Source organism: Myxine glutinosa, chromosome 5, assembly GCF_964187855.1.
Source record: "Myxine glutinosa chromosome 5, kmMyxGlut1.1, whole genome shotgun sequence".
Lineage (NCBI taxonomy): Eukaryota > Metazoa > Chordata > Myxini > Myxiniformes > Myxinidae > Myxine > Myxine glutinosa.
Window position 1 is genome coordinate 67,805,304 of NC_136265.1, and position 25,809 is coordinate 67,831,112.

General features: G+C 43.8%; 1 protein-coding gene across 1 annotated transcript; it reads right to left on the reverse strand.

Moving 5' to 3' along the window:
- Positions 1-2,604: 2,604 nt before the first annotated feature.
- LOC137428552 (uncharacterized) lies at positions 2,605-22,327 on the reverse strand. The gene is made up of 7 exons (XM_078777072.1): positions 22,001-22,327; positions 21,810-21,910; positions 19,920-20,086; positions 19,779-19,841; positions 19,430-19,483; positions 6,542-6,685; positions 2,605-4,955 (listed from the first exon to the last, which is right to left on the reverse strand). Exons 1-7 carry the CDS (start codon positions 22,325-22,327, stop codon positions 4,435-4,437), a joined length of 1,377 nt encoding a protein of 458 aa, XP_078633198.1. The 3' UTR covers positions 2,605-4,434.
- Between the last annotated feature and the right edge of the window lie 3,482 nt (positions 22,328-25,809).

Consider the following 25,809-nt stretch of genomic DNA (forward strand, 5'->3'; position numbering starts at 1 on the left):
TGATCATGAAATATCGAAAGCATCGGCGTTACATACTGTCCTGTGGATGGCTCTTTAAGATAGAGCATCCACGGATAGCTAATCAAGCTTACTTTGAGGCGTTTCCAATTGATGGCGGACGATACGCAAGCAGGGGGTGGGAGGGGGGGGGATAGGGGGGATGCCCACTTACCTTCACGGCCCCGCGTGCAGTCTTCAACCTGCGAAAAGTAACTCACAAACGAAAACAGAATTATGTACAAAAAGAAGCGCGTTTATTTTACGGAACCTGAGAACAATGGACGCGCCAGTAAATAAATGTCCTAAATCGGGACGTTCCCACACAGACTTCAAAGACAAGACAAATGGAAAGGATAAATGAAAGAAAATGTTGTGTTCTGTGTTGCGAGCTTATCTGTCTGGATGTCCAGTCGGTCAGGCTCCGTCCGACGCACGAACCGCTCGGTCCCGTCTGCTGGCGTTCCACTGGCCCTCCGTGCGACTCGAACGGGTCGCGTGCAGCTCGCTCCTCCGGCCATGCTCGGACTCGTCTACACGGAGACACTCCCTCGTCCGAAACCAAGATGAGAGGTCCGCCGGCACAGGAACGTGCAAAGTGAACAGGAGAAGAAAGGAACGGGTCTCCAACGCGGGAAGGCAGGAAGAGGCAGGCAGAGGTGAAGAGGCAGAGGCGAAGGGTGAAGATGGAAGAGAGAAGAGAGAGAAAATGTCTGTCGCCGCTTACTTTTATAAGACCTGGTCTGACGTCACTGGCCCTTCCCCTCCAATCCGCGCGTAACTTGTTGGTAGTGTTTCGCGCCCTCCGTACTGATTCGCCGAGCGTCTCGCACCTTTGTGTTGGTGTCATCGGTCGGTGGCCAATCAGTGTGGCACGTCCTTCACCTCCCTTCCTCTCCAATCGGTGCTCGGGTTGTTGTTCGCCCCTCCCCCCTGTCAATCACGAGTTCTCCTGGGCATGGCTCTCGGCCTGCCTGTTCAAAGTTTGCCTGCCATGCCGCCGTTGTACACGGCCGCTTCCGGTCTGTTCTTCCGTAAGTCATTGTGAGGGTGGGTGGGTGGGGGGGTTAATTAGTGTGTATGCGCTAATGGGCCTACCACTAATAAAAGCTAATAATTAGCATAATCGCTTCAACTAATTATCACCCGATCATCCTTGTATGATCACAGGTATACTCTTAATCCGACAAACTAGGCTCGACAGGTCCCGGACTTACTGTACATCGAGATGGTTCTTCTTCTTCGCGACATCGGAGCACCTACCTATGCAGATCTACCTAAATCGATATATCGCCCTACCCCACCGACATAACAGCACCTTAGGCGTTATGCCTTATCTTCGGACCGCTTCAGACAAATTAAGCCCAAGTTTCTTAATACAGTAGTGTATCGTTTCAGTAGTATCGTTTTCATAATCGTAATAATAATAATATAGTAAATATAATCATAATACTTTAATCCAAATGCCGTGAATTGAAGGTTTATGGATTGAAGCGGTGTATGGTTCATGATCAGTGATGAGCGTTGTTCGACACCAATATTAATAACCGAGGAAGTAAGGAATTCGCCTCAGTTTGTTGTAATTAATATAATTTTCGAAATAATAACGTAACTTTCATATTATAATAGTAAATCTAATCATAACACTAATCCCTTCATAGTGACTGCAAACTTACTGGAAGTTAAAATATATCAGTTTTGTGTCCATTACGTCATTACGTCTATGTCATTACGACGGCTGACTGCACCGACCGACATTTGAATTTACAAGTATACCCGCTCACTACGAGAGTGGCAGAAAGATCTACCTAAATGGCAGTTTAACTATGAGAGTGGCAGTTTAATTCATAGATTACAGTCGATCTATGGTCTGGTCTCAAGAACATTAGGTGTGTGTTCATTTACCAAGTTTCTTGTGGAGAGATCGCCAAGTGGTTTAAGCATTCGAGCAAGCACTCCATTCAAAACCATTAAGGAACAGCTGGCTTGGCAAGCGCTAGCTAGCTGCTTTGTAAATGAGCACACCTCCAACCCTTGTGGGGTATAATCTAGATTACAGTACATCTTCGCTCAATTCTGTAAGTAAAACCTACCTCATGGATGTCGAGATTCCTTCAAATTTCTTTGTTTAATGTTATAAACAGCATGAGTGACGGTTTGAAAAGCTAATAATACGTGTTTGTGGTTTATAATATTTTACAAGCCGGCTACGCTGCTGTTAGACTTTTGTTTTTTGTTTTTTTCTTTGCTAATCACAGTGTTGAAAATATCCCTTGAGTATCAATTTCCAATTTCGTCAGTGACTTCACATTATGAACTCACCTTGATCCCAACGGCGACGTACATTGAGAACCGTGCATGTAGAGCTCGGATTCCAATACCGATTCCTCCTTCATTAGCAACGATGAAGGTTCAAAGCATGTTGAAACTGATCAGCACAATTGTGAAGAAGGCATAATTAGTGATATAAACACTTTCGGAGGAATTATAGATCCGAATCATTTTGAGCCTTGTGAGAGCAAATCAGATGAAGATAGTGTTAGTGAAGAGGATGGCGGGTAGGTGGTCCAAAAAAAAAAAAAAGGAACAAATTTCCTTTTTCCACAAGGTTATTTTTATTCCTTTATACTGAAATGAAAAGCACACGAAATTGTTTTCACAAAAACAATATTTAGGGGTCCCCCCCATGTTGCACTCATAAATCAGAGGTCCCACAGAGCATAAAACAATCATTCGCTTGAAAAACTATGACAGAGCTGCCTTTGATGGAGTGGGGAGCTTTTTTCTGTGATTTGTCACCAGTCGAAGAAGGAACTGTTTCTGTTCTTCGTCTTTTGCCAGCTTCTCGTACTTTTGGATCAGGTTGATGCCCCGTTCCGCCGTGTCGTTTACTACTTTCATCCGAGAGGACCAATCCCGAAGTTTTTTGAAAAAAGCATCGTCAGTCCACTGTCTGGGTGGTTTCTTTAGAAAAGATTTCGCTTTCCCCCCTTCCATCAAGATATCAAAGAAGGAACTGGTCCTTTTTGTCACAAGGTCTTCCACTTAATTTGTGATCTCTAGATGTCGAGGAAGGCCAGGTAACTGACAACGTTGTAGGTTCCGGAGCAACCTTTCGTTTGTCTCCGTGGTCACTGTGTCGTTGAAAAAAGATAGGGGAACTAGGTGCTCGGAGAGAAACCAAAGATGTCTGCAAAAGGCCGCGGACGCTTTGCTGGCCACAATCTGATTTGGGTAAGTCTTGAGGACAGACAGAAGTTGGATGTCGTTGTAGGGGGCTCAAATTCCAAGGGGCGTTTCGTTCCACTGCCTGATGTAAACAACTCACGAACAGAGCCAAATCGGTTATGCTCCTGGCTTTATGTGGTGTCAGCTTGAATTGAGCTTGGAAAACGTATATCTTCAATGCATAAATCCCTTTCCCCATCCAACGAGCATGGTGTGTTGGTCCAGGAGCTCAAAATGAATAGTTTTCTCTTCCTCCACCAAGCAATAAGAAAGAGAGACAGGCGCAAAAATTATTGATAATCATCTCATGGTTGCTTGGCTTCGAGAAAATGCGGCAAATAATTATCCAGCATCGTTAGCCGCAATCTGCTCAAGACCGGATCCTTGAAGAGTTCTTCTTTTGCTGCAACATAAGCACCCTTATTCAACGATGGCCATTCTTTCTGAAATCGATTGAAGAGTCGGGTTTCTGGACTTCCAGATGGACGAAATATACTGGAGAAGACGTAAGACAGCAGGATTTTCATTACATGGTTATGGGAAGCAATCCAGACCAGTTTGGTTCCGAGAGTTTTTTCAATCCTGATGCAAGCTCCTCTGTCAAGCCCTGCGTTGCTGGCTGTCATATCAAATACGAGTCCTTTGATTTGGGACCTGAGGTTCCATTTCTTTATTGCGTCAACACAAGCCTTTGCGTGACACTCCCCAGTACTTTTGTCCATCTTTGGAATGCCCAAAAGCTTCTCCTTGCCGTTTCCACTGACAACTGCAATGCGATCAACGATCGCCTTGGATCCATCGATATCTGGCAAAAATTTGCCACCCCAGTGCAAACGAAGAGGTCCCTCCACAGAAGATTCTTGTTGTTCTGCTACTGCAGCTTCTTCTATTCCTAGTCCTCTAGACCGCCTGATTGAGCTTCGGGAAAATGTGAGTTGTGAAATATTATGCCCAAGCGCCTGAGCAACTGCTCCAGCTTCTGTACAAACAAGGCTCCGCTATCTGGAAGATTGACTCGATCCAAGGCGGCGACGACATCATGGTTCTTGAAGATATTCTTCAGTTTCTTTGATAGTGAGGGAGCAGCAGATGTTGATGCGGAAAGTCAATATTCTTCTTCGCTTTGAGATTCGTAAGAAGATTATGCGGAAGAAAGTTCCGTTGTTGCCCCCATCATGGATTTGGTTTCTCTTTCTTCATATCTCGCTTTCACCATTCTTTTTGTCTTTTCGTTATCTCTGTCTTTTCTTTTGCAGGCGTTTTTTGGTCAGCCCCACTCATGCTACAGGAAAAAACGTCTTCTCTTTGCTTCTGAAGGAATTCCCGGTCTTCCTCATTCTTGATTTCTTTCATCGCATCTTTTGTAGCGATATCGAACAACTCTTCCAGATCACTTTTGAACATTACTTCCTTCTTTCTGTCACTTTCTCGTTCTCGAGTTCGGTGCTTCTTGAGGGCCAGATACTTCTCATACATCTTTGACAGTTTCCTGACACACGAATCTATCCGTCGAGTAGGAATTCTGGCTTGCTCCCATACAGCAACAACTGCTTCACAGGCCAACTTGTAACTTGCTGGCAGGGTACTTCCTTCTTTTATGTGGTGGAATTGGACCAGTCGGAGTGCGTCAAGTCCACAGGGTAGTCTTGCTGTCGATAAGTTAGGGTTTGGCTTCCCAAGGAGCCAGTTTTCAGGCGCAGATCTCAAACTGGACGGCGTCATAATTATTTCTGAAAAGAAAAAAAAAATGAATTTTTTAGTATGGGGCGACTTCTAAATATTCACCAATCAAGCTCAAATTTCACACAAAAGTAAATCGACCCTAGTGGACAAAAACAACATATGTGGAGAAACGATTCGACTAACTATATTTTTTTTGGACCACCCTAATGGTGGGGCTACGTTCTTATGTTATGTCGAAATCCTTTTCTAGAAAGGACCCATCTCAGATCACCAACACAGATTCACATCAGGTCACTCTACCATGGACCATGGAACTGCTGCTTCTGTTCTCCAAACAATCAATGGATTGAGGCCTTCAATGTCCAAATTGAGATCAGGGCCATCTCTTTTTACACATCTCGAGCATTCACTAGTCTATGGGAGTGAGACATGGGTAATGAACGTAGAGCAGCAACGAAGGCTGGAAAGGGTGGAAATGCTAATGGTTCGGTGGATGTGTGGAGTATCGTTGAGAGAGAGGAAGACAAATGATGAATTGCGAAAGATGATGGGAATAGAGCCTGTGATGGATGCTGTGAAGAGAAACAGGTTGAGATGGTTTGGTCATGTGTTGAGGAAGGATGAAAGTGGCTGGTTGAAAAGAGTGATGGGAATGAATGCAGAAGGAAGTAGAGGACGGGGAAGACCGAGAAAGACTTGGCTAAAAATGGTCGAAGAAGAAATGCGGGCAAGGGGGTTAACAAGGGGAGATGCAGAAAATAGGGCAAAATGGAGAACATTGTCATGGGGACCGCAAGGCTAACCCCCGCTCTTGCAGGGAAAATGGCCTTAAAATGCCTGTTGTTGTTTGTTGTATTCACTAGTCTGGCACCCCACCTTGTTCTCCACACTCTCTGTATATGGCATTCAAAGAAAGAGAAGAGCAAGGAAATATCGCAACATGGAAGATGATGGAGAGCAGTTTGAGAAGAATAATGCAGACAAAAACAATGGATCAGGATGAATGAGGACCATGAGATCGTGGAAAATAAGCAAACATATTCCAGACAGGAGATTCCATAAGTGGGAAATATTCAGGATCCAGAGATCCAAATAAAAAGTCCAGGAGGGAGATTATACGAGTTGCACAAATTCTGTTGTGGGAAAGTGGGGTTTGTGGATGATGGAGAATGGGAAAAAGTGTGTGGAACTGGCCTTGGAGTCTCCTTTTCCAAAGCATTTCTTTGTGCTTGATCATACTTCAGGTTTTGATTAATTTAATTATCAAAGTTGAACTTGTCCCAACTTGTAAAATTAACTTTTCAAATTTTGACAGGTCTCAATTATTTTAATTGATTACATTTCAATATGATTTTAACAGTGTGGGTTATTAAAAGAGTCATGACAAACATAAGCTTCATGAGTTTGTGGCCGAAACTCGTTTTTACACTGAGAACAAGTGATAACTGGCACACGGAGTCTCCCAGGACGGGCAAACTCATATGTAGCCAAAACTCATTTTTACACTGAGAACCAGTGATAACTGGCCACATACAAGTTTGTCCGTCCTGGGAGGTACCATGTTCCCGTCTCGTGAAGGAGCCAATTAAACAAGTAGAGCAGTGCTGCCTGTTGTGTGCATGGTTCTGCTTACCTTCGAGCAACTGAGTAGCATTCCTTGGCTCTCTGGGAGAAGAATCACATGATTCCTGTTTTATATCCTCATTTCTCAATGCATCCTGGGACATCTGAAGAAAGTTACTTTGGAAATTTTCTGTCTTCACTGGATGACTTTCACCTGTAAACATTGTGAAATGAGTTCATTATAGGAGAGAAAATGATCAATTAACTGATATAAAACAAGAGCTCAAAAAACCTCCATGATACAAAAGATCAGTCCATCTCCTCTCAAAACAGGATGATGTTCTTCATCTATCGTGATCACGGATTACACCAACTCTATGACAGGTGTCTTTTCATATTTCCCCCTCCCCCCCCCTCCTCCCCATTTTCCTCTCCCGATTACTCCCCATCAATCCCCACACTTTAACCCCTCCCTCTCCTTCCACACCCACATAATGATATTGTTGTGGTTTTGAGAACCCACACAGGTAACATCATTAAAGGTTAAAGGTTGCACCCCATAGCTAGGCCACATGCAACACGTAGGTCACCTTCGAACGTTAGTTATTTCATAGTATGTGCTTAGGATAAGGCCATTCCCAATAGTTGCATCTGCGTTGTGTAAAACAAATAAGAGTAGGCCCCGTTCGTCCATTTTGCAGCCTCCCTCCAACCGACTCCATTGCTCGCTATCCAGTCTGCACCCCATTGCCCCTCGCAGTTTGTTACGCATTGGGCCGGCAGCGTTCGCTGCCCTTGGGCTTCCGCTTGAACCAGCCAAATGCCACGAGGTAAGGCCTGGGCAAGGGGGTGGAGCGCAAGGGTGGGGGTGTGGCCATGTCAAGCAGCCGTCAAGGGCGGAGCCGGGTAAGACCTCAACAGCCAATCAGGGCTGAGGTGACATCGCCTGACAGGGTTTGGCTGGACATTCCAGAGGGTTCGCTGGGCGTGGCAATAAAACCCTTCGCGCGAGGCCCCCACCTCAGTTATGAGCAGAGAGAGGCAGGCGCTCGAGTCTTGAACAGTTATGAGGACGGACGCAACTGCAATCATTGTGAACGAGTTATGAGGAGGGAGAGGCGGTTGAACAGAGTCGAGTTCTGAGTTATGAGCCGGGGTCCTCTGCTGAATGAGTTGGAGGAGAGACGTGCTGTGGCAAGCATTTGGAAAGGTTTGATTGCGCTTTACAAAGGGCTGGCGAAGGACTGTAGCGTTGTGAAGGACTTGTGAGGGGAGCCAAGCCTTGGCATTCAGGCAGAAGGACGTTGGTGGAAGGCGCTTTGGTAACATCATTGGGGGAGCGGCGCATTGTACATAGCGATACCGGAAGCGCGTATAAAGGCGCCGGTACAACTATAACGTACGCAATATAAATCGCCACTTACCGATCCCCCGATATATAATTGTCCGCCTCGCGCCTACGCCACGCGGAGAGCTGCCTGCCGTCTTCCATCGCCTGCACGGTACGAGTCGGGGACCGGACGAGCTGTGGACCCTTGGACCCTCAACCCGACCATCTACAAACCCCGTGTGAGTGAGCCTGAGAGTGAGTGAGTGCGAACGGGCCCGTGTCCAGGGATAAGTATAAGACTGTGTAAGGCTGCCCTGTGTATCTGCTTCTTCCTCTTCCCTGTACATTCTTTCTTTTCCTTCCTCTTCTTATTTGTACAAAGTGTGAATAAATTACCTGTTCTTCCTGTTTTTCCTCTCAATTCGACCGTCTTAGTGATTTCTCAATTGGGTAAGCGTGGCACGATTAAGAACCTCTCCAATCGGGGTTAGTTCCCGTTAACGGCCCGAATCGCGGCTCGCTTCGCTCGGCGTGTCCACTAACGCCGTGGTTCTGGTGGGGTTATTTCCTTGCTTCACGGCCGGTGTTAGTACTTAGGTATTAGGACTAATTCGACCAACAACCCTATTTAACACCGACCGGAAGGAACGTGATAGCCCCGGGATCGCGTCGGCTAGTAAAAAGGACAAGGGGATTAATCCCCCCTTGATTAGGGGGAGGCCGACGTTGGAGATCCGCAACAATATATTGGTATATTGGCACGACATATTTGCATAACTTGACATCTCAACATATCTTACAATCTTTACATTAATCTATCTATAATTCCACTAATCTCTGTCTGTGTGTGTGTGTGTGTGTATGCGACCGCTGTTTCTCGACAACTACCGGTCCGATATACTTGAAACTTGCCAGGTATATTGCTGGGGACCCGAGGATGTGCCTTTTCAAGGTTTCATATTAATCGGACAATTACTTACCGAGCTATGTCCAAAAAACGATTCAACCAATCAGAGAGCAGCGAGCTATCGCGTGTGCCGAACGTGGCGAACACACTCTGCCTCGGACGGCACATTTGAGAGCGTATTCATTTATTTCACGTTGGCAAACTATGTTGCCGCTATGTTGGCGTTAAACTATGTTTTAAAACTAATTAAAACCATTTCATGTAAATAGAGGGGGGGGGGGGGATTGTCACTGTACTCGCAAGCCGTTCGCCGTTCGCTTTGGCGTTGCGAATGGACCAAAACATTTCATGGACCAAACCATTTCATGTAAAGCGTTCGCCGTTCGCTTTGGCGTTGCGAATGGACCAAAACATTTCATGGACCAAACCATTTCATGTAAATAGAGGGGGGGGATTGTCACCGTACTCGCACCCACGTACCCACGTACCCACATACGGGCATTGCACCCACGTACGGGCATGCCCTAGTTAATTATAAAGACCAATGAATGGTCTCTGGTCATTAAATTAAAAAAGAGAGCCTATAAATATTTGGTGGTTTTGTAGTCTATCAAAGCGTTTTAATCTCTTATGGCATTAATCACCATCGATTATGTTAATAAATAGTATGTTGGAGTTTGGCTCTTGCCTTAAATATCTTTGTTGTGGAGCAGAGATGAAATTATAAACTTTTCAAAGTTCTGGTCTGAACTCCACCTGAGCCACAAATCATTTTGAAATAGTACATTGTTTTTCCGTTGATTAATTGGCAACCATCAATGTTTTGTGTCCATTCAAGGATTTATTTTTTTTTACATCCTTTAATTCGTTTGTAATTAACTTTATTCACTTATTTGTTATATCTCCTTGTGTTTTGATTATTTCTTCACGAAGGCTTATTTGATATTTCTCACATTTGTGATGTTTTCCATTTCAATACCAAGGTTGTGATTTTCTCCATTCCTTGGTCTGGTTAGTCTTACCGTGGAGGGGATGCAAGACTGTTGCAGTGTTGCAATGTCACTGTGCGTCTGTGCCGGCGTCTATATAATTTTGCTTTTAAAATGATTTTCCCTGCAACCGCTTGCCAGATTGATGCAAACCATTAAACACAGGAGGGACTCTCCATGGAGAATATTTTTTTTCGCAACTCTGATGTCATAGGTCACATGGTATGGCAGCCCCATGGGATTAAAGGAAACTAGAACAACACTCTTCGACGTCACTACTTTGCCCTATATACCTCTGCCCACATTATTACATCATTATAATACTTCTACCAAGTTTGATTTAAATCCATTAAGCTGTTCTCAGGTTATCATATTTTTACCTGACATGACCTCTGACATCTTGACACCAAAATTTAATTCAGTTCATGTTTACATCATTATACATACCTGTACCAAGCTTTAATTTCAATCCCTTCAGCTGTTCACAAGTTATCACATTTTACCTGACATGATCTCTGACCTTTGGCCTTTGACCATGTGACCCAAAAATCTAATCAGTTTTTTTTTTTGTTTTTTTTTTGTATACTGAATCGAGGCTCGTGAAAGAGCTAACATTTATTTCACAAACAAATCAACCAGACAAACAAAGCATATAAAAAGAGGGAGCGGAAGACAAAATGGGGAGAGAAGGGGAAGCACACAAACATAACATTTGAGAGCAGGGAGATGTATAGGAGGGAGAGGGCATGGGGGGGAGGAGGCGTGGGAAGGGGGGGGGGGGGGAAGTATAAAACACAAGGACACCAAGGACTTCCAGGACAGAAGTTGGTATTTCAAAAAAGTGGATTTGGGGTGAAATTAGCGGGGGTAGAAAAGATCAAGTTTTTGGATGGGGGAAGATAAGAGATGGTGGTGAACAGCTGTTTTAAAGACCTGGAGGGTGGAGTGGGATTGAAGAGAGTGAGGGAGTTTGTTCCAGAGGCAAGAGAAAAGAGGAATGAAGGAGTGAAGGTGAGCAGAGAGTCTTGATTTTGGCAGTTTAACCATAAGAGGGTTGCAGGCAGATCTTGTGTGACCTGTAGGAATATTTGGGGTTCAGAGCACAGGCCGAGCAGGGGCCAGAGAGGAGTCGGTAGAATATGGAAAGACCACCAACCTGCCTGCAGTGAGTGAGTGAAAGGCCCTTGGAGTTAGCTTCATCGCGGGAGATTCCAATGATTCTGAACGCTTTGGTTTCAACAGCGTGAAGACGAGCTAGGTGTGAGGCAGCAGCACCAGCCCAGAGGGGAGAGCAGTATTCCATTGAGCTGCGGATGAAAGCCTTGTATGTGGTGAGGAGCTCAGGTGTGCCAAGGAAGGACTTCGCACGACGGAGGATGCCCAGTTGGCGACTGGCTTTGGAGGCCACATTTGAAATGTGGTTTTCCCAGGAAAGATCATGGCAGATAGTGAGACCCAAAAGCTTGAGTAATAGAACTTCTTGGAGAGGATTATTCAGAAAGTGGATGGGAGGGTTGTCCAGTCGGTCTTTTCGGAGAGACATCGTAAGAGTGTGAGATTTGTCAGGATTGAAAGACATGTTCCACTTGTTTGCCCAGTCTGTGATTTTGTCCAGATCTGCAAAGAGTGAGGAGGCTGCAGACTGCCGATCTGAGGGATGAGGAATGGAGCGACAGAGAGTAGAGTCATCAGCAAAGAGATAGAGAGGATTTTCAAGAGAGTCAGAGAGATCATTGATGAAGACCAGAAAAAGCACAGGGCCCAGAACACTACCTTGGGGAACTCCAGCCTGAACAGGAAGAGGAGATGAGAGAAACCCATTCAGGGCCACACGTTGACTACGACTAGAGAGGAAGTCTGCCAGCCATGCGTGGAGATTTCCATGGATACCAAAGGAGGAGAGTTTGGTGAGCAGAGCGGGGTGCCAGACCATATCGAAGGCACGTGATATGTCAAGGGAGACAGCTCTAATTTCCTGTTTGGCATTGTGGACCTCCATCCATTGTTGAGAAAGCAGAAGCAGCATGTCCAGAGTAGAGTGACCAGGTCTGAAACCAAATTGATGATCAGAGATCAAGCCATTGGAGAAGAGGAAAGATTTCATATCTGAAGCAATGATGGATTCCATGACTTTGCTGATAATTGGGAGAAGGCTGATTGGTCTGTAGTTGCTAGGATCTGTTTTTGCACCTTTTTTGTGCAAAGCGGTGATGTTGGCTGATTTCCAAGCAGATGGCAGATGACCTTGAGCAAAAGAGAGGGTGAAGAGAACAGAGAGAGGGAGTGAAAGAGCGGAGGAACAGGGTTTTAGGACCCGTGGGCTGATGCCATCAGGTCCAGTTGCAGAATCAGAGTCGAGGGTTGATAAACTTTTCCACCATGTCAGGAGGAAAGGACACAGAGTCCAGGAGCAGCTGGGTACGATTGGGTACGGTGGGTACAGAGAGGGATGGGTTTGGGACACAAGATTTAGAGGCAAACACAGAGTTGAGGCATTCAGCTTTTTCACATGCGGAGTCAGCCGTGTAGCCGTTTGAGGTGAGGGAGGGGATGGAGGGGGAACAAACACCAGAAACATATTTGACCAGACGCCACCAGGATTTGGAAGAGGGAGACATATAAGAGAGTTCGGTCTTGAGAACGGAGAGATATTGTTTCCTGGCTCTCCTGAGGGTGGACACACACTTGTTTCGGGCTTTGTGAAAGGAAATGAGATTTCCTTCCGTTGGATTTGCTTTCCAGGAGACGAAAGCAAGTTGTTTCTGGGCAACAGCCTCACCACAAGATTCCGTTTACCATGGACGGGAGGAAGGGTATGACAACTGAAGAAGAGATGGGATAAATCTGTGCATGAGAGAGAGCAATTTACTTTGGAAGAATTCCCAGGATGGGTTGATGTTAGAGGCGGTAGAGATGGGAGACCAGTCCAGAGGATTGATGGCTGCTTGAAGACCGTGCCGGTTGGCCTGAGTGAAATGCCAGACTCATCGGTGCTGAGGAGGCTCTCTGAGAATGGTCAGAGAGATGTCCACTTTAACAACCACATGATCAGATGAGCCGATTGGAGCAGAAGAAGAGCAGCAGACATTTTCAGGAAAGTTATTCATAACCAAGTTCAGAAGAGAAGATGCTCCGTTGACTGAGATCCGGGTCGGGAAATTGACAGATTGTGTCAGTCCCAGTGAGTCGCAGAAGTCCTTTGCTGAGGAGCCATGGCTGGTGAGAAAGGTACCCACACCCAGCCAACTGGCATGGTGACAATTTAAATCACCACATATGAGGAAGAGAGAGTTGGGATGGGTAGACAGAAGTTGGTCCATATTATCAGACAGCGAGATGTAGATGGAGTCATCACTGTTTGGTGGACGGTACAACACACATGAACAAAAGGTGGGAGCGAAGGGGAAGCCGTAGCCAAAGGTATTCCTGGGGGTGAGGTGGAGAGAGGGCAGTGCAGGGTGAGTGAGGAAGAGAGTTTTTTTAATAAAGCTAGCAACCCCACCTGCAGGACGAGGCTCAGGTCTATCATACGGGAGGAGGGATTAACCTGGGGGAGATACAAAGGAATCAGAGACATCACGAAGGAGGAAAGTTTATGTTAAGCAGATCACGTCTGGTTTGTCAGAAGCAACCTGTATGGAGAGATCAGTCAAGTTTGAGCGAAGGCCCCGGATGTTTGAGGTCCATACCGTTAATGAAGAGGAAGGGGCAGCATCGGTTAATCATCAGTTAATCTTTACATCATTATACATATCTGTACCAAGGTTGAATTAAATCCCTTTAGCCATTCTCAAGTTGTCGACTTATTACAGACTTTGACCTTTGACCTCTTGACCCCAAAATCTAATAAGTTCATCTTTACATCATCATACATAATTGTACCAATTTGGTCAGAATCCTATCATCGGTTGACAAGTTATCGCGGTAACATGATTTTTACCTAACATGACCTTTGACCACGTGACCCCAAAATGTAATCAATTCATCATTACATAATTATACATATCTGTACCAAGTATGAATTAGATCCCTTCAGCCATTCTCAAGTTATCGTGGTAACGAAAGCCTATCATGGACGGACGGACAGACAGCCAGCCGACTTCGCCGACGACCTGACAACATAATGCCTCCAACGACTTCGTTGGCGGAGGCATGAAAAGGTAATCGGTGCTAAATTAAAATTAGGGCTTGGTAAGTCTGCTTCAAGAACTGCTTTAAAAAAACTATTAAGCTCTGATCATGTCATTAGAACCGAGGAACAAACAAAACTAGCTGATCAATTACATAAACTGATAATCACAAAGCTTTAAAGAAGGAATGTCTTTTCCAAAATGGTTGATTACATATGGTCTGCTGACTTAATTGAACTCAACAATGACGAGGGATGCAAATGTGCTTTATCCGTTATCTTTCAGGTCAAGATATCGATTTAAGGTCAAGATATGCTTGGGTAGTTCTTTTGAAATTATGGACTGACAAAGGAACTGAGTTCGACAACAAAAGATTCATGAATTTTCTTAAAGGGGCACCCAAAAGCAATTTTTTTCTGTAAACCATCGAAAATCATCAAGCACAGTCTAATTTGAAGGGAAAGGTTTTTGATTTTTTTTTGCCAATTTTGCCAATCATCACAGATCACAGTGTCGAAAAAAAGCCCTAGTGTCGATTTTCGCTTTTGCCAGTGACGTTACGAACTCACATTGATCCATTTGGCGGTTTTACATAGAGAACCGTGCATGTGGAACTTGGATTTTGACACAGATTCCACCATCACTCACAACTCTAAAGGTTATTAGTATGTTGAAACTGATCAGTGGGATTGTGAAGAAACTATTGGAGACAAAATTTGTGATGGAAATGCTTTTGGGGCAATTATGGAGCCGTATCGTTTCAACCCGTGTGCGAGCGATTCTAATGAAGATGGTGCGAGTGAAGATGACAAAAATGTAGTGAAGTTCGTAGTGAAGACAAAAACACCGGTCACATTGTCACTACAGATTGGTGGGTTTTGTTTTTTCGTTCAAAATATACCAGTTATATTACTCCAGAAAATATAGGCAGGACATAGCATGGAGACAACACAGCACAGACACGGCAAGATACCGCACTGGCACCGCCCAGGCACACTCTGACACCACCTATCAAATGGGTGACGAATGCTTTGACCCACCTTTACTGATGTGGGTATCGTTAGCTAGGGTGGCGGTTTATGGGGGATTGTGAAGGGGAAAGGGGTGGGATGGTGGTGGGCATTGTATGGGTGATTGTTGATGGGGGGATTGTGGGGGGATGGTTGAGAGAGGGTGTGGGATGGACGTGGGTATTGTTAGCTTGAATGTCAGTTGATGCGGTATTGCAAAGAGGGGAGCGGTGCTGTATGATGTGGGAATTTTGAGCGATGGCTGTTTCTTCCGCTTAATCGTGAGGGTAGTATCCTCTCTCAGTCATGGTGGATAACCACAAGATCTAGCAAGTCTCTGTCGTTTGATAACAGTGCTCTGTAAAATGTTCCGACCACAAATGCGAACATTTTGTAGGCCCAATAAACACTTGGGTATTTCTGACAAACCTCATACAATTTCTGGCAACCCTCCGATCTTTCGGCCATTGGTGTAGCATGAAACCGTCTCGATTTGTATTACTACAACCACCAAGGATGCATTGACCTGGAATATTTGTAGAAATTCGAAAATAAATCGTTGTTCGAGTTAAATCGTACTGCGATATAACCCGTAAACAATATGGAAGTGGCGGTCGACTTCATGGTGTAACTTCTCGGCTAATCGTCAAGAAGATTTGAACTTTTAATTGCAAAATTACCGATTTTATAAATCGGAAAAAGACATCTATTTTGTAGGGTACCAAGAGATATATTAGCACCGAGGGGGTCTGAACGTTTGGGTTCCCCTTTAAGGATAATGGTATTATATTATACATTATACAGCACTTCAAAGGAAAGGCAATCGTCATTGAGCGTTATAATCATACTTTGAAAGGGAGGTTGTACAAAAATTTACAGAACTCGCTTTACATAACTTTTTGCAGATATGCCAATGAATCACTTTGCATACTTTTCTGTGCCATTGTGTGTACAATTGATATGATAATGTTTTTTTGCATCTCAAAAGTAGGTGACGAGTACTTTCTGTTTCTGTCTTGCAGAACTGACACTTATCTATCTGGCTCGGTCCCACCATCTTTTTAAATCCATTGGTGTCGTATACTTGATCTTGAGCATTTATTATGATTTGTTCTCAGTCTCAGTTGAGCTGACGTCTTAGCCATTCCAGTGAGCCTTCTTTATCTATCCCCAATCTGTCCAATTAGTTTTTGTGTTTTCCTGCTCGTTTGTCGTTCCCCCAGTTGTTGGTATACATTTGTTGATATTTCTTTTTATATTTTTCTTTTTTGCAATCGTTGGGACTGTATTTGTTGCCGCTTCATTATCCAGTGCGGCATCTTGTAGTCACAGTTGTTTTTGAAAAAAAAAATTCCAAGATACATTTTCAGGTTTGTTGTGTTCACGTTTGTTTACAAATTAAATCCGATAGTCTTGAGCATTTCACATACTCGTCGCTTTGGCCAACACACGTCGCTCTGTGCACCTTGTTGAGTTCCATCAGACCGCTCCCTCCCTCTCGTCTAAGCATGTACATTCTCGGGATGCACCGGGTTTTTTCGAACAATTTTTGGATGGTAAGGAGTTTTCTTGTTTTGATATCTAACTTATTGATTTCTGATTGGGGCCAGTTTAATGTTTGTCATCGGCCTACAGGTCACAATTCTAAACCGATCATCATGAAACTTCACCAAGTTGCAGAGGTCGTCCCAATTGAGAAGCCTATTGATTGAAGTCGAAGATCATCTGGAGGTATAATTTCTAAAATCGCCATTTTTAATCCGATAGACTTGAAAATTGGACATCATTTGTATATGGAGTCACTAAATTGGGAAACCAACTATTTTTGAGGTCAACTCAAGGTCAAATTTCCAAAATCATCAATTTTCAACCAATTGACAACAATTGAACAGCATTTGCATATTGCTTCACTGAATTGGGAAACCAACTATTTGAGGTCAAAAGGTCAAAGGTCAACTCAAGGTGAAACTTCTAAAATCATCAATTTGCATCTGAAAAATCTTCACTTTTCATCCTATTAACCTGAGCTTTGATCAAGATCGTCAATTTTAATCTTGATGAAATGGACAATTTTCTGTGTCAATGGAAACTTTTTGGGGGGTGGAGCAGATTTAGCAAGTATCGTGCTCTGCATGACGACTTCTTGTTTGGATGTTCTTGTATTGGATGTTAGGGTGCATCCGTGTCCTTGCTCATTCATGAGGTTGCTTGGTGGGTCCAGAGCGAGGCAGAACAGGAACAGAAGAAGGCCGTCTCTCCCTGGAAGATCCTGCATCGTATATTCACTCCTGATATTTCGATCTTTCCTTCCGATGGCTGTAATATCAATGTGGTGTTTCAGTGTTCCATTGCTTTCTCAATCTGTCTGGTTATTTTGGGATTGATCTTGTATACCTGCATGCATTTTATCATCTATGAATGTGGGTCACTATCAAAAGCTTTTTTTTGTCATCGATCCAAGCTGTGGACAGTTTGGTTCTTGTAGTTTTTCAGTTTTTGAGTATGGCATTATTTAGTTATAGAATATAGATGGTGTATTATTCTGTAGCAACTTCTCTTCTATCCCTTCTGTCTGCCTCCTTGTCGTGTTAGGTGGTGGTACATCATTTCTGTGAAGTTTGTATGTTGTTAGCAGACATGTTTTGGTCTATACTTGTGAGGTGGTTGGTTTTTTTAGATTTTGGGACAAGGAAGGTGTTACCTTCTTTCTGTGAGCGACTAATCCATTACGTTTTCCTCTTGGATAAATTAATTGGATGCTTGAGCATTGTGGACATTGTGATTGTGGATTGTGGATTTGAGCGTAGTGATTGTGGACAGCATCGCATTGCTTTAGCAAAAAGTTTGGAATTCCATCTGGGCTTGGCCTATTGAAGTTTAGCAGCTTTTTCTCCTCCAAGTTTTGGATCAAATCCACCTCCTTGTTATGTTATTTTGAGTACTCAAATTCCTTTCCAGAAATCTTCAAGTTTATCTTCCTCAGGAGGGACTTGATACATTTTGCTTTTGTTTCCCAAATTGCACAAGAAGCTTTTAGGGTTATTTTCAAACATGGTTCAGTTTTCTCCTGTTGTGGATTTTGCCTTTTTTTTTTTTTACCTTTTCTTGCTATCATTACTTCTGCCAACAAAGGTTGGTTTTCACCTCTATTTGCAGGTTATGTTTTCACCCCTGTTTGTCTGTGAACAGGATATGTCAAAAAGTTATGGACCGATTAGGACAATACATGAACAGGTTGTGTGTGTGTGACAAGGATGGATTTGTTCATTACAAGCAACGCTTTGACTGAAATGAGCACACTTACTGATACGGTGGTGGATACTTAAAGACTTGAGGGTGGGGGACTCTGTTCCATCTTCTAAAACCTGCATATGGAGATGGGAGTGAAAACTGAGCCGTGCACGGCAGATTTGGTGAGGCAGAGGCCCACGCACATGGTGTCCTGAGTCACGCTGATCGACATGCGTTTGGGACATGGCATAGCCTTGTGGCTTGTTGGGTTTTGCTGACCCCATCATGATGAAACGAAAACCCGAGTTATTGTGGGATCGAGGCCCGCACCAAATACAATGACTTTGATGGGAGCTAGAACCGAGCAGAGGCCAGCAACTTTGGTGGGGCAGAGGGCTGCACCTGGGGCCCCCGGAGTTGCGCCGTTCAATATGCGTTTTGGAAGCGGCCTGGCGCCCGGGCCTTGCCTTGTGACTTGTTGGATTTTGCCAACTCCATCCCGAAGGATGAGACAGAGTAAGGATGAGACAGAGGAAGGAAGAGACAGAGGAAGGAAGAGACAGAGGAAGGAAGAGACAGAGGAAGGAAGAGACAGAGGAAGGAAGAGACAGAGGAAGGAAGAGACAGAGGAAGGATGAGACAGAGGAAGGATGAGACAGAGGAAAGAAGAGACAGAGGAAGGAAGAGACAGAGGAAGGAAGAGACAGAGGAAGGAAGAGACAGAGGAAGGAAGAGACAGAGGAAGGAAGAGACAGAGGAAGGAAGAGACAGAGGAAGGAAGAAACCGAGGGAGGAAGAGACAAAGGAAGGAAGAGACCCAAGAAGGAAGAGACAGAGGAAGGGAAGAGACCGGGGAAGGAAGAAAAAGAGAGAAGTAAGAGACCGAGACCGGGCATACCCCAGAGACAACACGTGAGGTCGCGAGTATCTACATTGTCGCCACTTTGGGAACGGAGGGGGAAACGGAGTACAGATAAGGAGACGGCTTGGGCCATGAGCCGTGGTTCCTTGCTGGGGTGAAGATAGATAATTCAGGGAAGACCTCGTTCAGTCTTTTAGACTCGCAAGTGGAGATTATGACAGCGTATGAACACACGGACATGCAGACACACAGGCACGAGCTCGCTCATGGAGTATGATAGTACAAGACCTGGTAGGTCTTCTCTCCATCTCCAGGAGTATCGTGTGGAGATAGGAGTCAACAACAGCAACTTGCATGTAAACACACTTACACAAAGGTGGATACTTTGAGACCTGCGAGGGCTCTGTTCCACTCTCTGAAACGCATATATGGAGAGATAACCATAACCAACACCAACACCCACACCCACACACACAATCTTGTGATTATCAAAACTTACCTTTGATGGGATAATCCACAAGTTTAGGATCCACGTTCAGCTTCCAGTCAAAATCTGTAAGGACATACGATCATCCCATAGTATCTGTACATGATCTCCATTATTGGGATTACATGTTGGTAAATGAGCGATTCCCTCAACACTCACTACGTACACATTTACCACAAACATTTGTATGAATATCCTGATGTTTCAATGTGCTGAATTAATTTGGTTTATAAACGAGCTGGGTGCTTGAATCTACACTGACTCTCCAGAGAAGGTCAAGGAAATGTCTCGAGAAAACAATATCCGCGACATTGACATTTTTATTTGTAACGAAGAAGTAGAATGTGTTTGTAGTTCAAACCGTCATGTTGAGGAAACGAATCATTGACAAACTCGGACTTCACCTTCACCATCACAATAACACCTGAAACAAAAACAATCCATTTAAACAAAGCTTTTAAGAACCATCAGAAGGTGACGGTGCGGAGAGAACGACACGTACCGGGTCCCGGGTCCTCATCCTCGGGTGGACCGACCCTGGACCCGCGATATGAGGGAGAATCTCCCAGAACGACCGAGTTTCCAACATCTGAGCCGCTCGTGGATCCCGGGAGGTTCCCTCTTTGATCTTCACCGAAGAGATCTTGGTTCATGGCGCACCACGGGGGACTGTAAGGTAGAGTGTAGTAAAGTACGGTACTGTAAATTAGAGTGTAGTGAAGGTAGTATGTACCAGTACAATACTGTAAGGTTGAGTGTGGTAAAGTACGGTCCTGTAAGGTAGTGTGAAGTAAAGTACGGTACTGTAAGAGTGTAAGGTAGTGTGAAGTAAAGTACGGTACTGTAAGGTAGCGTGTAGTAAAGCACGGTATTGCAAGGTAGTGTGCAATATAGTACAGTACTGCAAGGTAAAGTGTAATATAATACAGTACTGCAAGGTAGAGTGTAATATAATACAGTAAGTACTGCAAGGTAGAGCATTATATAATACAGTACTGAAAGGTATAATGCAGTAAAGTCAGTACAGTAAGGAAGTGTGAACTAAAGTATGGTACTGTAAGGTAGCATGTAATGTAGTACAGTACTGTAAGGTAAAGTGCAATAAAGTATGGTACTGTAAGGTATTGTGTAATATTTTAGTAATACAGTACTGTAAGGTAGTGTGTAATATAATACAGTACTGTAAGGTAGTGTGTAATATAATACAGTACTGTAAGGTAGTGTGTAATATGATACAGTACTGTAAGGTAGTGTGTAATATAATACAGTACTGCAAGGTAGTGTGTAATATAATACAGTACTGTAAGGTAGTGTGTAATATGATACAGTACTGTAAGGTAGTGCGTAATATGATACAGTACTGTAAGGTAGTGTGTAATATGATACAGTACTGTAAGGTAGTGTGTAATATAATACAGCACTGTAAGGTAGTGTGTAATATGATACAGTACTGTAAGGTAGTGTGTAATATAATACAGTACTGTAAGGTAGTGTGTAATATCATACAGTACTGTAAGGTAGTGTGTAATATAATACAGTACTGTAAGGTAGTGTGTAATATCATACAGTACTGTAAGGTAGAGTGTAATATAATACAGTACTGTAAGGTAGTGTGTAATATAATACAGTACTGTAAGGTAGCGTGTAATATCATACAGTACTGTAAGGTAGTGTGTAATATAATACAGTACTGTAAGGTAGTGTGTAATATGATACAGTACTGTAAGGTAGTGTGTAATATAATACAGTACTGTAAGGTAGTGTGTAATATAATACAGTACTGTAAGGTAGTGTGTAATATAATACAGTACTGTAAGGTAGTGTGTAATATAATACAGTACTGTAAGGTAGTGTGTAATATAATACAGTACTGTAAGGTAGTGTGTAATATAATACAGTACTGTAAGGTAGTGTGTAATATAATACAGTACTGTAAGGTACAGTGTAGTAATGTAAAGTGTAAAATACCGTACTGTAAGGTACAGTGTAGTAGTGTAAAATACCGTACTGTAAGGTACAGTGTAGTAGTACGGTAAACTACGATACACGAGCACAAAGAATGCGTGTTCTGGTAATAGCGAACCACGTGCCGCGTCCCTTCTCAAAACGGTCTTATGCACGATTTCTTTACGGCAGATTCTCCTCTAATCACGTGGGCTCCATCTAAATTATAGTGGAAACCGCCATCCTGGGCGGTGTGTTCAGTTATCAGCAGCTTGCTATCGCTTGCACAAGCCAATCGTTCCGTATCAACCGCTTTGCAAGCTGCTCTCCTAGCTATTACTATTAGCATTAAGACGATCGCAAAAAATGGCCGCCGTACTAGAACCACCTGAACCACCAAGTTTAGTCACAATCCGTCCACAAATGTTTGAAATCATCTCCCACTTACTGTCCTGCATCATATCGCTTCATGAAACGCCAGATCCAGCCATTGCTCGCCGTGAAGTCCTCGTGATGAAACTTGTCGCGATTCAACTCAAGCGCTTTATCCTGACTCAAGAAAAAAGAACGTATTTTTATAAACGCAAAACTCACACAAAGTAAACGACAAAGTTAAAAATGACAGAATGTTCAACTCACCACGATGTTCTTGGACGTAACTCGGTGTTTCAGATTCGCTTCAGACCGGACAAACTCGACGAGATCCTTCTCAAGATTCCGGAACTTGACGACTTTGTTCTTCGAGTCCAAGCGTTTCCTTTTGCTCTTGTTCGTCGTCGATCGCAGACGCTCTTCGGTCCGCACCCACGTCCGCAGTGTCTTCCGGTCGATCTGCAGCTCATCAGAGGTGATCTTGTAATTCTTCTTCAACTTGCGCCATCGATCAATCGCACGAAGTTTGAAATCGATCGAGTAGCTTTTGTGAGGACCTTTTCTGGCGTCTTCTTCACGAGGCTGGTCGGCCATTGTGGAGACCGGGAAAAGAAAAAAAAGGCGGAATCACGGGATAATTTTACTCTCACGTGATTACGTGTCGTGTCTGAGCTCCTCACCGATAACTTTGATGGGTTTACCTCAGGTTCGTGTACATTTATAAAATTAACCAATTTACCTCAGGTTCATGTCCATTCATCCAATTAACCAATTTACCTCAGATTCATGTCCATTCATCAAATTAACCAATTTACCTCAGATTCATGTCCATTCATAAAATTAACCAATTTACCTCAGATTCATGTCCATTCATAAAATTAACCAATTTACCTCAGATTCATGTCCATTCATAAAATTAACCAATTTACCTCAGGTTCATGTCTATCTCACTATAATTCACCAAATGTCTGTCCGTCTGTCTGTTCCCAGGTACCGCAAAAACGGCTGAACCGATCGCAACGAAATTTTGGGTGGGTAATCCTGGGACCCCCTGAAGTAAAATAGGCTATACAGTATTGTTTTTCCAATTTTTCCAAACACAATGGAATAATATTTACCGATATGAACAGTGATGTGGCTTTTATTGAAATTCTACAAATACTGTTTAGATTTTGATGATTTGCATGTGATATGATTTAACGAATGTTTATATAAATCGTTTAAAATAAAATAAAAAAGCCTTCAATTTCTGATATTTTGCCTTTTCATTTGGGCCTCCCAATTGAAGCCCCGCCCATATGGCGGGTACCGTTGCTAGTTCATAAAATGAACCAATTTACCTCAGGTTCATGTCCATTAATAAAATGAACCAATTTACCTCAGGTTCATGTCCATTAATAAAATGAACCAATTTACCTCAGGTTCATGTCCATTCATAAAATTAACCAATTTACCTCAGGTTCATGTCCATTCATAAAATTAACCAATTTACCTCAGGTTCATGTCCATTCATAAAATGAACCAATTTACCTCAGGTTCATGTCCATTCAAAAAATGAACCAAATTACCTCAGATTCATGTCCATTCATGAAATGAACCAATTTACCTCAGGCTCATGTCCATTCATAAAATGAACCAAATTTACCTCAGGCTCATGTCCATTCATAAAATTAACGAAAGTCTGATTTCTTTTTCAAAAATGCAAATCCCCCACCTCGATTAATCCCCTAAGGGGGGTTAGGTGAGGCAATATATCGGTATTTATGGTTTTTGGCTCGATCTCACTTAAATACATTCAGGTACCGGGTATCCTGCCTGATTTGAATCTTCACGAAAATCTAATCATGTTGGCCGTGTCACAAACCCAACATGTCCGCCAAATATTGTCCAAATCCGTCTACAATTATATGAGATATTCTGCTCACAGACAGACAAGGGTGAAACTCCATTCAGACAAGGGTGAAAACATAAACTCCATTTACCTTCGGTTTGGGTAACTGGATGTAAGGCAATTGCCTCCCCGTTTACCGTTGGAAAATGACCCCCCCCCCCCCCCCCCTCTCTCCTTCCCTTCTCTCCCAGACTTGGTTCACTCCTCGCCCATTGGGTTGCCCCAATATATGCATTTGCTTTCTCCTCGGAAACTACACACACTATTTCGATGAAACTTGACCACAACCTTCATCACCCGTGCGGTACCAATGATTGTTCACGACATTAGAAAAGTCGGGATCTATGGGGGTCGGCAAAATGAGTACCAGCTTACAATACTGCTAACAGGGGCACTGCATCAGCGGCACACCCGTGCTTTCAAGAATGATGCAACAACCAGCAGCCACAACAACAGGCAGCCACTCAGGTGTGTGTATGCTAACCATGCACCACCTAGGTGTGCTCAGGTGTGTTACAGAGCGATTTGTATTCCTTCTAAAACTGTAAACAGTAAAAATGACGCAATTTTTCAAACTTTTAGATGCGTCTTGTTTTTCCTCACAACCTGCGACCTAATCCCCCCCCCCCCCTCCTCCCATAAACGTAAAGGATCTTCAGTTGTTTGTTCTTTTTTATTCATCGGAGTTGTCGTCTTTGCCTACGATTGCAATGGCGATGGAAGACCAAATCAGCTCGATTGCCTCCTCCACCGAAGGTGGATGGAGGTTATGTTTTCACCCCTGTCTGTCTGTTGGTGAACAAAATATCTCAAAAAGTTGTGGATGGATTCAGACGAAATTTGGCCGAGATGTAGCGTATGTGACACGGACGAAATGATTAGATTTTGGTGAAGATCCGGATCAGTGGGATACAAAACGTAAACTGTTCACCTTGGGGGAGGTATGCGCTCTTTTGTTGGTTGTTATCTCCATATCACATGCGGGTTTCAGAAGGTGGAACGGAGCCCTCCCAGGTCTCAAAGTATCCACCTACGTGTCTGTGTGTGAGATATTTGTGTATCTGATATGTACAAAAAAGAAATACTAACCCCACCCCCTCCTTTAAGGCTAATATTACCCCCCCCCCTCCTCTCCTTTCTAAACCAGTGCTTCACCCTATGGCTAATGGTCCTGTGCCCAAATGGATTTTTGGACGATTACATAATGATGATGAATGAAGAAATGTATACCTTGCTGCACTCTGAGCACTTGTCGGGCTTCTCTCCAATGTGCATCGTTTTCTGTTCATTTGATGAACATAACTGATAAAATGTCTTGTGACTCACAGGGCACCTATATGGCTTCTCACTTCTTTTTAATATTGTCGTGTGACTACCCTGTGTTGTGAACACCGCAGGGTGACACAGATGACCAAACGAGCTTAACACTGAGGCGCTGTCAAAATATAGCGGAGAATACGCGTGGGGGGGAGGCTGAAGAGTGCTTACCTTCACGGATCTCACCGGCAGTCTTCACACCTGGATAAATTAACTCAAACAACATGAAAGTAAACTGTACAAAAATACCGGTTTTATTAAAGAAAATGCCGGCAACAAAATAAAACACGGCAAAATAAAACTATGATTCCGAAATGGAGCGCTCCCAAACAGACCCAAATACAGACAAGGGATAAAATAATTGAAAATAAATATGTGTTATTTGTGTGGCATTAAGCTCAAATCGGCTGCGGTGTCTCGTCGGGATCGTCTGAGGCCTTGATGTCTTTGCACGCGAAATGCACTCGTTGGCGCGAAGTAAGCCTCCCACACAAAGCGAACGAGCTTGGTGTGCAGCTCGCTCTTCCAGCCGCACTTGTACACACAGTCTCTGCACAGAAACCGCAGCTCTCCATCTGCAGTTCTCCTCCTCACGACCACCAGCAAGATCTTGGAACACGACAGTTCGTGATGAAGCTTCCTTGCGCAAGAGCAATAGCGACCGTTCACCAACAAAGTCCGGACTCAAGAGATAAGAGAAAAATGTCAGCACATGACCGTTCACCACCAGTTACAAAACGAGAAGGGCGAGAGGACGTCGATGCTGACAGAGCCAAAATGCGACTGTTCGCTATGGGATCCAGAATCAGAAGAAACGAGAAGGGAAAATGTCCGCCGCCTCAACTATTTTGTACGTGTGGCTCTGACG

Bases quoted from the DNA above. Each gene is read 5' to 3' on its own strand.
- LOC137428552 (XM_078777072.1), bottom strand. From the start codon at position 22,327: ATGGCCGACCAGCCTCGTGAAGAAGACGCCAGAAAAGGTCCTCACAAA. The intron at 19,842-19,919 runs GTACGTGTCGTT...TTTTTGTTTCAG, and splicing joins GGATGAGGACCCGGGACCCG to GTGTTATTGTGATGGTGAAG. The intron at 4,956-6,541 runs GTAAGCAGAACC...TTTTCTTTTCAG, and splicing joins TGCTACTCAGTTGCTCGAAG to AAATAATTATGACGCCGTCC.